This window comes from Oncorhynchus masou, chromosome 16 (genome assembly GCF_036934945.1).
Source record: "Oncorhynchus masou masou isolate Uvic2021 chromosome 16, UVic_Omas_1.1, whole genome shotgun sequence".
Lineage (NCBI taxonomy): Eukaryota > Metazoa > Chordata > Actinopteri > Salmoniformes > Salmonidae > Oncorhynchus > Oncorhynchus masou.
In genome coordinates, this window is record NC_088227.1 from 48675023 (window position 1) to 48688627 (window position 13605).

General features: G+C 39.5%; 1 protein-coding gene across 1 annotated transcript in view; it reads left to right on the forward strand.

The window, feature by feature from the left end:
• Positions 1 to 13605, forward strand: part of tfap2d (transcription factor AP-2 delta (activating enhancer binding protein 2 delta)) — an 89407-nt gene that overhangs the window by 49133 nt on the left and 26669 nt on the right. The window contains exons 3-4 of the mRNA XM_064990461.1: positions 6610 to 7119; positions 9540 to 9600. Coding sequence (XP_064846533.1) covers positions 6610 to 7119; positions 9540 to 9600 — 571 coding nt within the window. The remainder of the gene's footprint in view (positions 1 to 6609; positions 7120 to 9539; positions 9601 to 13605) is intronic.

The window sequence follows — 13605 nt, forward strand, 5'->3', positions numbered from 1 at the left end:
TAGTTGGTATGCAGTTGTGTAGTTGGTATACCAATTGGTTTAACAGTTGGTATGTAGTTCTGTAGTTAGTATCCTGCTACCAAACCCCAAGGTAGACACAACCACAAACTATGTAGGAATAAATGTCTTGCTTAGGGGCACAACGGCAGAAGGTGGTACCTAGAATCTGCCACCAGCAGCCTTACAGCTCGTCTTTATTTACCTGGGCTGACATGCTAACCTTTTAATGGACCTCGGTACATTTAGTTTGGTCCTTTCTGAATAACTGATTTTTGTAGAGCCCATTTTACTGACAAAAAAACAACAGAGGATGTTTGCATAAACATATTGAATCAACATGATTCAAAGCTGATTGGATTTGCAAAAAGTCGTCAATGCAAGGTAATTTCGTCTTTTTTCACGCAAGTGTAAATAAAAACTATATGTTGAACTGACGTCTGTGCCCAGTGGGGTTTTATATCAATGTGTTATTTGGGCCGATTTAACCAGGACATTCCCAATTTCCCATGAAGCCCTTTAATATTCCATCAACAGGCTATAGATCCAGGCTTGTCATGACTTGTCTAATGGATGATGTCTGATCAATTCAATTTGATCAAATTAATTTCATTTTAGCATTATCATTTATGAAAATGCGTAAAAAGTTTTAAATCTGCAACCAACAAATCAATTCAACTTGGACCGGCTGTTGCGTGTCTGTTGGCGTCTGAGTGGGAGCAAGCAGATCGGCCTTTTTCTGCACTCTTTTGTTAATTATCGCAGCTGGCACGTGTCTGGTCTGAAAGGACTGAATGGGGCAGTAATTAAATTAACAATGAACAACAATAACTCTGTTAATGATGTAGACAAACAGTTAGTGATACCAGTAGTTTGTTGTTAATTTAATGAAGTAGACAAATATTCATGATAACCAGTAGCTTGTAGCACGGATGTTATCTTGTGTCTGATCTCTGATGTTGTTCTCCCGTATGCAGCGTCGTTATTGTTTGTAATTGTATTGTGTTACTTTTTTACTTTAGTTTACTTAGTAAATATTTTCTTAAATCTATTTATTGAACTGCATTGTTGGGGCTTGTAAGTGAGCATTTCACTGTAAGGTACTCAGTGCATGTGACAAATGCAATAGAATTTTATTTTCTTGTATTTATTTGATTAAAGGGAGATCCCTGGTCTCCGGGATGACTTCAGAGCCCTCAGATGCAGTACTGTGACAAGGCTGTGACTGGCTGGCTGCCCAGGCTTACTGGCAGCTCCTTATAACGACTACATGCTCGTAGGGTTTTGAGTTTCAATAGGCCTAGCTAGCCTGGATGAGGGTCAGGAACCAAGACATATTTTCATGATTTGGACTAAATCTAAGGCACTTTGATAACTAACGATTCATCTAGGCCTACTGCATTGTTGAGGGAACGAGCAAATACTAATTTCGCTGCACCTGTTAAACCTGCTCTAAACTGTGTAGCCTTTGATTTGATTTCTTAATTCAAATAATAAAACATCCCAACTACAAATAAAAAGAAGAATCTTCACTACTAATGACACATTTTTCTATGTAGGCCTATGTGTTTATATTTGGTCTGGTGGTATGTGTAAATAATGAATGGCTTATATCGTTATACTAGGCCTACAGCCTAACATAAGAAAATCTGGCTGAACGGCTCTGGCCTTGCAGCAACAGGCTTCATTTAAATACTGAACACCTGTTTCCTGCTCCACTCCTAGCACCCTGTGAAATTAATTTAGTGAAATGTGTAAATTAACCAAACATTGCCTCTAAATGACCCCCCCTCCTCTCATATCCCATCACTGGGCTTTGCAGGTCAGGCTAGGATGATGTCATGGCGGGTTGTTATGTTGCGATATAGCCAGGCTTTTTTCATGGATGGTTGTTATGTATCCTTAATTAAAGCCAGGCTGTTGTCATGGTGGGTTGTTATGTTTCCTAATAATAACTTACAATCTGACCAAGACTCTTACTTGGGCTGGCGCTGCATGCGGTGCAAAGGTAGCCTCATGGACTCTTGTGGCCATATGAACCCGGTGTCTAACTTAGTTTACATCTTCGCCACATGGGCATAACAGTCCACGGCACAACACAGTCCTCAACACACCGTTCAATACAACACATTAATATACAATATATAGGCCTACAAAGGCGTTAATACATCGTTAAATATAGCCTACCCTACAAATTATTCATTTAAAATCTATTCTTAAATCTGTATTTTGTTTATTGGGTTGTATTGCTGTCTGTTTTTACGTATTTCTAGCATAGTAATTCCACTTGTATGGTAGACTTATTGTATGGTAATGTGTAGTTCTCGCTAGTGCTGATTTTGTTGATTGACCAAAGTTTTTAACCTATTGCTGATATCATTTTATCCTGATTTAACCATAGAAAATGTATATGTTTAAAGGTGGATTAATATGCAGGCTACTGTCTCTGACACCTGAAAACAAAATATGCCTAAATAAATGAATAAATAAATTCAGCATAGTTAAATAAACTTGCTTAGTTACATTAAAAAAAAAACGTAAAAAGTAATAACACATACCCTAATCATGTGAAGGCTTCCTTAATAACTTAACTTCCCTGCTGGAAACTGAAACAACACCGTTCCAGTCTGAAACGGCAGTAGGCCCCTCCTATTTAGATATAAAAAATGAAGAAGAGAGGAGAAAGGATGTCGAGATGAAACCATGTGGCATTTCTATTTTTTTATATATTTGAAATGGGACAGATACAAGCAAGTTGACATATTGACAAAACTAAGCCTGCTCCAAAGCCTGCAAAAATATGGTTCAACTGTATTTATAAACATAAACAGCTCGGCCTATAGGCTTTTACCAAGTGTTTTCCACTAAACCAATCTATTTGATTAGTGGTCTGTAAATGTTTCGTTCACGTGAGGATTTCGATTAAATTCCAGTCCCAATGGAAGGAAGCATAGAGGTTTTAGCAACAAAACAACTCAAGAATTGAAAGACGAGTTCATAATAGTATCTCATCTCAATTTCACAGGGTCTTTATCACTCTCCAATAAAAGTGGTGATATTTTCTTTCAAGTAATGTTGACCCTTAAATTTAAAGTTCTTAAAATGTAACTTTAATGCCTAAAGTAAGGTTATTTAGTATATTTATCAACAATAGTACCGGCTAGTATATTTATCATGAATAGTATAGCCTAGTATATTTATCATGAATAGTATAGCCTAGTATATTTATCACGAAGAGTAGAGACTAGTATATTTATCATATAGTAGGCCTGTAGGTTAGTATATTTATCATTCAATGGTTGTAAATGTATTAATGTCAGACGGAATTGATCGTTTATGAGATGAATTACGGTTCAACCTCAATGTGATGTTGATAGGCATGGTTAACTGTATTCGCCGAAATATAATACACTGTAATCGTTATTATAGTATAACCTAGTAGTATAGTGTTATAGTAGTTTATCATTACAGTAGGCGATATGTTATGAGTTGAGCCTGTATGTGTGATTGTTCATTTCTCTGCGGCTGAGATTCTGAGAGTTGGAGCTCATGTCTCTCCGAGCCTTGCGAAGCAGCAGATGGAGCCGGTCCATGCTCGATCTCACTGCGCATCTGGCGCTGCGCTTCCCGCCCTGTCCGTGAGGCTGCTCCAGGAGCTAAGCCCTATTAGCACCGTCTACTACGCAACTGGTGCCTCGCGCACACACAGCGCGCTCTGCCGGGTGGAAAACTTAATCCTCACATGCGACAACTGGCCTTCAATCGCGCGGAGGTTTCATCAAGCCTCGAGGCAAAACAATCGAATTACTTAATTTGCTCATGGACATGAGGGCCTTGAGAATTTTATATATATTTTTTTTTATTAAACCTTGCATAATGTGTGCGTTTCATTATCTTGTTTTGTGGTTGTAAGTTCTCATTTGATTACGATATATTTTAGAAGAGATGTAGAATAATATTGTTGAAATGAGAGAGTGTTGTGGTGGCTATTCAGCGATAGGCCTGAGACCTGCAGGAACAGATGGATAAATAGTTTGCTAATTCAAGACTAAGAGTCAATAGCGGCGTCTAACTGGCCTGCCTATCTGTCGGTCTGTCTGTAGCAGCGTCTGTGGTGACTAGATATTATAATGACACAGTCTGCACTCTGCACATTAATATCACATCGTTACAGTTTAAACAATAACCGGTTGTTTCTGTTAAACATTGATTAACATGTCCATGTTCCTGTTGGGGAGCCGGTTTCGATAGTGGAGTGGGCGGATGAGTTTAGGGGTCTAGACGCTCCCGGAGTAATTGCGATAATTTGGGTTAAATAATTAGGCTTTGGGCTTTAAAACACTTTAAAAGCACCGTCCTGCCCTCACGTTGACTCGCGTTCTGTTCTCCCTCCATCCCTCCCTCTGTGTGTGTGTGTTTGTGCGTGTTGGTGTGTCTGAATGTGTTATATCTGACAGACTGCTAGAGTAGTTCAGTACTGAGGCAGACAGAGAGAGCTGCAGGGCCTGACCGGAAGCACAGCCTTCTTCTGTCGTTTCACATTTATATTTTCCTCTCTTCCCTCCCGAGCAGGCCCTTGCTCTCAATCCCTCTCTCTCTCTACCCGCCTAACCAGCTCAGGACCACCCTGTGGGCACGCGCCCAGGTGAGTGCGGGTGGTTCGGATCATCATACTGACCGTCGTGTCTCACGCTGATTTCCCGTTCCTAGTCAGTGTCGCCAGATGACCTCCGTGCACGCCCCGCCTGTCACACAATGGAGTCAGAGTCTTGTCGCGGTCTGCTCGAGGGCAACATGGCAGAGGCAGAGGACACTTCCTCTCAGCGCGTGAACACGGGTTGAAGCGGCTCGATCCAAACCGACAAACGAGACTGAGTTTGTGTCGCCGTTTCCCTCACGAGCTGCAACCCTATCGCCCTTCTGCATGAGCGCAGAGCAGAAACACACGCACAAACTTCTCCTGGTAATATCACAAAGCCTCTGCAATTGACTGTGAAACGACATTTGTTTTGCCTATAAATGTACGTTATAAATGTCCACGATCCATTCACGACATAAAATAAAAGCAATGAGGTTTATTTCTCAAAGAAAATCCAGTGCTGTTAGAAGAAATTATTCCCTGATTATTCTCATTATTTCTCTCCACGAAATTATCTTCCTCCCTGGTATACACTCATTGCATAGCCTAATTTTAATTTCGATCGAAATCAAATATTGTCGCTTAATTCCAAATACATCTGGAGCAGACGTTACTGTTTAATATGGGGTGTATTTGATTTAAAAACAAAGATAATAAAATACTAGTAATAATAATAATAATAAAGGCAATACATAAGTCTATAATAATATATAATAATGATTAATTAATAGAGACTTGTTGACGGGACACGGCTCTGCCTACATCAAATTACATTAAGTTCAATAGATGAGAAAAAAATATTCTAAAACGAAAATACATGTTTATTTAATAATGATAGCCTATATAAACGTGGGGATGTTTTGAAATCAACTTACATTTTTGGTGAAAATCCGACTAGTTTTGTAATAGCCTAGGTTTAAGCCATGTGGGTAAAACGAAGAAAGCAAACCGTCTGAAAATACAAACGAGAAAAAAGAAAATGTCCACAAAAATGGTAAAACATTTTGAAAGTGTCGGTTCCTTATTAGGGAAGATACAATATTTATTCCTTGTCTCCTGGGATGGAAACAGCTAGCTCTTCTATTGTCCTCCATCCATTCCTCAGTGCTGATGCTTATTTTTCTAACTATATTATCAGGGGACCACCGACGACATCACAACAGAAATACCCTGCAAGTACAAAATCTGTGCGCCAGCCGGTGTGATGGTACAGAGGGAAAACGCTCGTGTTCCACCAGCTATCCGCGGCTCCGTGCAGGGACTTTTTCCACTTCTCTCGGTTTGGGGATTTTAACGGAAAGCATTTGTTCGATCAGGAGGGAAAGCTGGTTAGCGGAGCAACACCATGTCAGCCACGTTCCCCGGTTTGGTCCATGATGCCGAGGTATTTATTTATTATCACTCTTCATTATCAATAATATTTAGGAATATAATCTACCTGTTATAGTAATCACACCTGTTTGATACATGCAGATTTAAAGTAAAATCGTTGTGATGCTCTCCAGAAAGCAAAGCTTCCCTGGGTAATGGCAGAGGACTGGCTACGGAAAACTGGACTCATATTTTTTATTTGTGTGAAGAGTGAGGGAATAAAATGAGGGAGGCAGATGAGGCTTGTGTGTGTAAACCGGTAACGGGTGTGATTATAACGTTTAGGGCGGAACACTGGTGGCTCACTCTACTTACCTGCCACCCAGCGCGCGTTCAGAGCTGAGACCCAAATAATAATAGAACAGCACGCGCTCTAAAATGCAGCACTGAAAATGACAGACACCGTGTACAACGCATACACACACTGAGGGCTTGTGCTGCTGTGCGTACCCCTCCCAGGCTCATGGAATCACATTTTCTTCGTGTTTTTTCTAAGAGCTTTTAGTGTTTGAGTTTGAGGTGTTAAAAGAGAGAGAGAGTGGTAAAGAGAGAGAGATGGTAAATGAAATGACACCGCTGATATTTTCCTTTATTCCTCTCAGATACGTCATGACGGGTCCAACAGTTACCGTCTGATGCAGCTAGGTTGCCTTGAGAGCGTCGCCAATTCCTCGGTGGCTTACAGCTCGTCCTCGCCGCTCACAGCCTACCCCGCGGCGGCTACAGAGTTTGCCTCGCCCTACTTCTCCACCAACCACCAGTACACCCCCCTGCACCACCAGTCCTTCCACTATGACTTCCAGCACTCCCACCCAGCCGTGGGCCCAGAGGCGTACGGCCTCAACTCTCTCCACTCCGGGCAGTACTACCAGCAGATTCACCACGCGACCCACGGAGACACAGACTTCATCAACCTGCACAGCGCCCGTGCACTTAAGTCCTCGTGCCTGGACGAGCAGCAGCGGCGCGAACTGGGCTGCCTGGACGCCTACAGGCGCCATGACCTGTCTTTGATGACGTCACACGGTGGGCAGTACGGCATGCACCACGACCAGAGGCTACTGCCTGCAGCCGGTCTGGGGCTCCCTCCCCCCGGGGCGGACGACCTGCAGGTACCCCTTCTCCTCTTCACTCTCCTCCACTGTTGTCATTCTGATCAAACACCAACAATTCACACAACAGCCATACTGGCTATAGTTCACCACAAAGTTTAATTTCAGACCCTAAATACTAAACCCTAGCCCCTATTTCCTAAAGCCTAGCCACTATCTCCTAAACCCTATTTCCTAACTCCTAAACCCTAACTCTTGTCACTCAGAGTCCGTCTGTCTGTCCCGTTCCAAACACAGAGACACGAGGGTATCTCTGCTCTCTCACGCTCTGCAGAACTCCAGTTATTCTGAGTAGGACGAGGAGGGTTCAGTCAAAATAAAAACAGAATATTCCATGACTGAATATGACATTAGGCTGATATTACATTAGATGGAGAGGAATTAAAATATGAAGTAATCTAGAATACAACTGAATAGAATATACTCTGCATTAAAACAGTTAATGTGAGAAATTCACTCCCATTATGCAGTCCACCCTCTATTTTACTCAAAATGCACGTGACCTATATTTTACATATTATTTTCGATGTAAAGAAATGGTGTGTGTGTGTGTCCGGCTGGTGAGGCGGTGAAAAGACGCTGGTTCTCTCTTCTCTTCTGAAAGCGGATTAAGGGATTGGGGTTCAGGGCACAATGGGCAGCTCGGGCACGGTAAAGCACCGTAGTTTATCCAATTACCGTTTTAATGTCAATCAACGTGTTCTTTATGCAGCGACATCTGAGCCGCGGCTCTGATTAAACACACTGCTGCACCAGACAGAACAATCTCCAGTTAAACACTGCACGAGACAAAAATATCTCGTTTTAAACACGTTGCATCAGTCCTTTATCGCGTTGTTCATTTCTCAATTTTACCACCAAACTGGTAAGATACCAGAAGTAATTCAACTTGTAGGATACCGGAAGTAATTAAACTACTAGCATACCAGAGGTAATTAAACTACTAGCATAGCATAAGTAATTAAACTACTAGCATAGTATAAGTAATTAAACTACCAGCATACCATAAGTAATTAAACTACTAGCATACCAGAAGTAATTAAACTACTAGCATACCAGAAGTAATTCAAGTAATTCAATAGGTAGAATACCTGAAGAAATGAATCTGCTAGACCAAGATATATATTTGCTTGACTAATAGTACTAATATAGGGATATTTGCTAACTACTTGTTTGTGGTATTAATATATGATAATAACTAGTTAATTAATAATATTTATAAAGGGCTATATGATAACTTGTTGAATAATACTTTTAATAGCGTAGCATAGTAAAATAGTCTGCTGATAAGAACTGTAATAATAATAATGGTAATAATAATCACAATAATAACAATAATAACAATAACTAACAATAATAACAAAACCATAATAACAATAATGACAACAACTATAATAATAACCATAATAAGAACAACAATAATAATAATGGAGCTGTTCTAGATCCAAGAGCCTACTATATCTTTCTTTCTGTTGTGAATGTTCTCTTATTTAGGCTATTATGATGGTGATGAGGATAACAGTTATTAATATTCTGATTCTGATTATTATTATAGATACTAAGAATCTTTATTTTTATTTAGATGTTAATATATTTCAATATGTCACCATCATTACCACTTTCATTATGTAGATTATCAGACCTTTGAGTGGCGTGTTGGTAAGAAGGGTAACACACACACCACACACACCCTAACACACAGAAATGCACAAACACGAGCGAGCAAGGGGTCTCTCAAACACAAGCCACTAGAAAAGATCTTCGACCTTCTTTAGAAAATAAAGGCACGTGAACCTGAGTAGAACAGATGCAGTCTGTCTCGTGCAGCACATCGCATTTTTGAGCGCCTAAAGAGATTTCCATGCTCAACAAAAGAGCTGCCACACCTTTCCCCCGTCAGGCTCCCTAACTCTTTCTCCTGTTAGACACGTAATGTATGCGAGACCTCTGCGTTTTGTATATTGATTTTATAATCACTTTAGCTTCGGAGTAAAACTGTTCTATACAGCCTTGTTTGTTATAAAGACTTACACGGCCTCTTCGAGAAAGACAGCCGAGTGTTTATTTTAATCAGGGTTGTGTCTGCACCCCGTCCGCTCGCTGCTCACACCGGGGATTAACGGGGTTCTTCTCAATAACAGCTCATGTTCCTCAGTCGTTCGGATGACATCACTGATATCACCATGTGTAACAGGTTCCACATCTGTGGTTAGGATCGGTTATAAGCGGTAACAACAGGTAGGCGCAGGTGTCAAAACACACACACACACACCACTGTGGGCTGAGCTGAGCGTTCTCGTCAACACTGAGGTTGACGCACTGCGCCAAGCTCGTGTGTGTGTGTTTCTTGATTACGATTCTTGATTGTTTATCACGGACCTTGTACTATTATTATTATTAATAATATGACGCTGTTTCAGGGCTCCGTGGAGGCGCAGTGCGGGCTTGTGCTCAATGGCCAAGGCGGCATCATCCGAAGAGGTAAGACACACCTTACACACACACATCTTAAAACCCACACCTTAAACACACATTAACATGAATACCCATCTCCTTCCCTGTCTGGTAAAAATGAATAATCGAAAAGACAAGATGGAAGCATTATCTAAATCAAGGGAAATATATTTTTGTTGAACTAGACAATTTTATGACACACCACTGTACTATTTTTCTCCCAGTTTGTGTTTAAAATGGTTAAATTAGGATGTCACGTCAATCCAGAAAATTCTACTACTATGCCTCAAGCTGTAAACGCTATCAGTGCACCTTCCATTGTAGAAGAGTGCGTAATTCTTTCTCGCAGATCTGTCATTCTCCTAACCAACTCTATTATTAAAATCAACATTGAAAAGAAGAAACCCAAATTAATATTGCCTAACAATGATAAAAATGACAGCAACAACAACAATAATAATAATAATAATAATAATAATAACAGGAATAATAATAATACATATAACAATAAGTTATTGTAAGAGTTATAATAACAGAAATAATAAGTTATAATTACTGTTGTAATAACAGCAATAATAGTAACAATAATAACAGTAATAATAGTAACAATAGTTACAATGATAACAGTAACAATGGTCACAATAATAATAACAACAGTAATAATAATAATAATAATAATAATAGTTGTAATAGTAATAATGATAACTATTATAATTACAGTTGTAATAACAGCAGTAGTCATGATAATAATAACAGTAATAATATTAACAATAATAACAGTAATAATAGTAAAAATAATAACAGTAATAATAGTAACAATAATAACAGTAATAATAGTAACAATAATAACAGTAATAATAGTAATATTAATGGCAATTAGTAATATTAATAACAGTAATAATAGTAATAATAAAAACTGTAACAATAGTAACAATAATAACAGTAGCAACAATAACAGTAATAATAACAGCTGTAATAACAGTAATAATAACAGTCACCCAGACAGTTCTAATAACAGTTCTAGTAATCGTAATAATCATAGTTATAATAACAGTAATTCTACTAACAATAACAGTAATAATAACAGTTATAGTAACCACAATAATAATAGTTAGAATAACAGTAATAATAACAGTTGTAATAAGAGTAATAATAATTGCAGTAATAATAACAATAGTAATTCTAACAGTTATAATGATAGTCGTTTGGTAATTTCATTGTTTGGCCTTCACAGTAATAACATTTATTTTTTATGTTATTTCATTGTGTTGGCCTTCACAGTAATAATGGAAGGATGTTTTGGTAATTTTATTGTGTTGGCCTACACAGTTGTAACTACAGAATGTTTTGATGTTATTTTATTATGTTGAGCTTCTCAGTAATAACAGGATGATGTTTTAATGTCATTAGTGAAAACTTATGGCTGTTTTTTATTACTTGTTACCTTCGACAAATTGGAAATTAATTGTATAATGAAATATAGCCTAAGGGTGTAGAAATAGATCATTAGAACTCTGAAATGTTATTCCTGCTGATATGAATCCACTAGGCTGTTGACTTTTCCATTTGATTGTGTGGTAAAGTAAATAAAAATGTAAATTTAAAACAAAAATTAGAACATTTAAATAAAAACTTTTAGCTAGAGCTAAAAGGACAACACAAATCAAACCTCTTTCCGGTATTTTACCGCATCACTTTCTGTTGATGTGAAAGAAGCAAAGAAGGCGTTATTATTCCGTTATTCTCGAGCTATAAACACGTGTAATTTTCCACCGAGCAGCCTGTGTCTAGTTGTTAATGTTTCATAAATCAAATCAAAGTTTATTTGTCACGTGCGCCGAATACAACAGGTGTAGGTAGACCTTACATTGAAATGCTTACTTACAGGCTCTAACCAATAGTGCAAAAAAGGTATTAGGTGAACAATAGGTAAGTAAAGAAATAAAAACAACAGTAAAAATACAGTGAAAAATAACAGTAGTGAGGCTATATAAAGTAGCGAGTCTATAACAGTAGCATAAACTGTCTAGGTGTGTGTGTGCTACTGTGTCTAGGTGTTTTTTTGAGGGGGGGGGGGGTGTTCTGGAAGCTTGATGCGGGAATCTCTCCGCTATCACTTTTGGTTAATGGTGTGTAGGATTTAGCCGCGAGCTCCACTGCTCCAACCATCACAACCAATAATCTTTGCTTTACCTCGCGCTCCCGTATCGATAGCTTCTCTCGCCTCGGGCGGCCGCTTTGATATGCTAATGCGCCGCGGCCCGAATTCAGCTGAGATCATATTAATGTTGTTCTTTCTGACGCCGGCTTTGGCGCCATGAATATTCACACAACCTTTTTCAAAAGGAATGTCTCCAGAAACGCGGCTCCTACTTAGAGCAGTGTCTGTGTTTTAATCACCAGTATCCCACCAAGCCTTCAGCATCTGATCAAGCTTATCACCCTCCACGTGCACGCACCCTCTCTCAGACGGCTGCTGGGTATGTGTGGGCTGTGCTGTCTTGTGACAGGTGCTATAAACATTGTGGTTAAAATAGGAGGAGAATGACATTTGGCCCATGTCTCATTTTCTTTAATTTTCATGGTAAACTTGTAAAAGGCGCTTGATTCCGAGTGTGATCCCGCCGCTGCTCCGCCGCTGCCCGAGGCTACTCTCCGCTGCTTAAATAGAGCTATCGCCTCTGGGCCCACGCGCTCCACCGTACTATCGGCAATAGCTCCTTTTCCATTGCCCGTGGCAACATAAAATACAAACTACTTTGATTCAAAACATTTTTGGAGGAATTACTATGATGTGAACTCACAGCTTTCAGAGATGTGAGCTTCACTGACATGCCAGGCCGGAAACTGTCACACAGCCGGAATTCACACACACAAACGCACACACACGCACGTACACGTTAGCCTATGACCATATTTAATCCCGTATCAAATAGTGAAATACTATGGCTGGATTTGCAAGCCTTATTTAAATTAGAGTTAATCAATGTCTGTGTTCTCATTGATAAAGTGTTGTCAGTCCAACCTCCCTGTTACCCTGATGCGATGCCTCCCAGACTGTTAGCAGCTGCTAGAGTTGTTTTGTATTTGTATTTATTATGGAACATCAATCTTTTAACCTTGTCTAATAAAACTACACATTTTTAATGGTGAGCAAGCTTTGAGCCTTTTCTTTTCCAATTATATTTATCAGGGATCTCCATTAGCTGCAGCCAAGGTAACAGCTATTCTTCCTGTGGTTTATCAGGGATCCCCATTAGCTGCTGCCAAGGTAGCAGCTTCTCTTCCTGGGGTCCAATGTGTTAGGGTTACTTACATTACATATAAAACAAAATACACAAAATGTACATCATATAAAATTATTACACCACTACATATTGGGGCGGCAGCGTAGCCTAGTGGTTAGAGCGTTGGACTAGTAATCGGAAGGTTGCAAGCTCAAACCCCCAAGCTGACAAGGTACAAATCTGTCGTTCTGCCCCTGAACAGGCAGTTAACTCACTGTTCCCAGGCCGTCATTGAAAATAAGAATGTGTTCTTAACTGACTTGCCTGGTTAAATAAAGGTAAAATTAAAAATATATGCAATATAAATGTATAATACCACCAAACAACAATATTACAATGTACGTGTGTGTATGTAGCTGTTAGTGTGTCTCTACATAGTCCCTGCTGTTCCATAAGGTGTATTTCCATCTGTTTTGACAATCTGATTCTACTGCTGCATCAGTTCCCTGATGTGGAATAGAGTTCCATGTAGTCATGGCTCTATGTGGCTCTATGTGCACCTCCCATAGTCTGTTCTGGACTTGGGGATTGTGAAGAGACCTCTGGTGGCATGTCTTGTGGAGTATGCATGGGTCTCTGAGCAGTGTGGAAGTAGTTTAAACAGACAGCTAGGTGCATTCAACATGTCAATATCTCTCATAAATACAAGTAGTGATGAAGTCAATCTCTCCTCCACTTTATTCCATGAGAGATTGACATGCATATTATTAATGTTAGCTCCCGGTATACATTTAAGGGCCAGCCG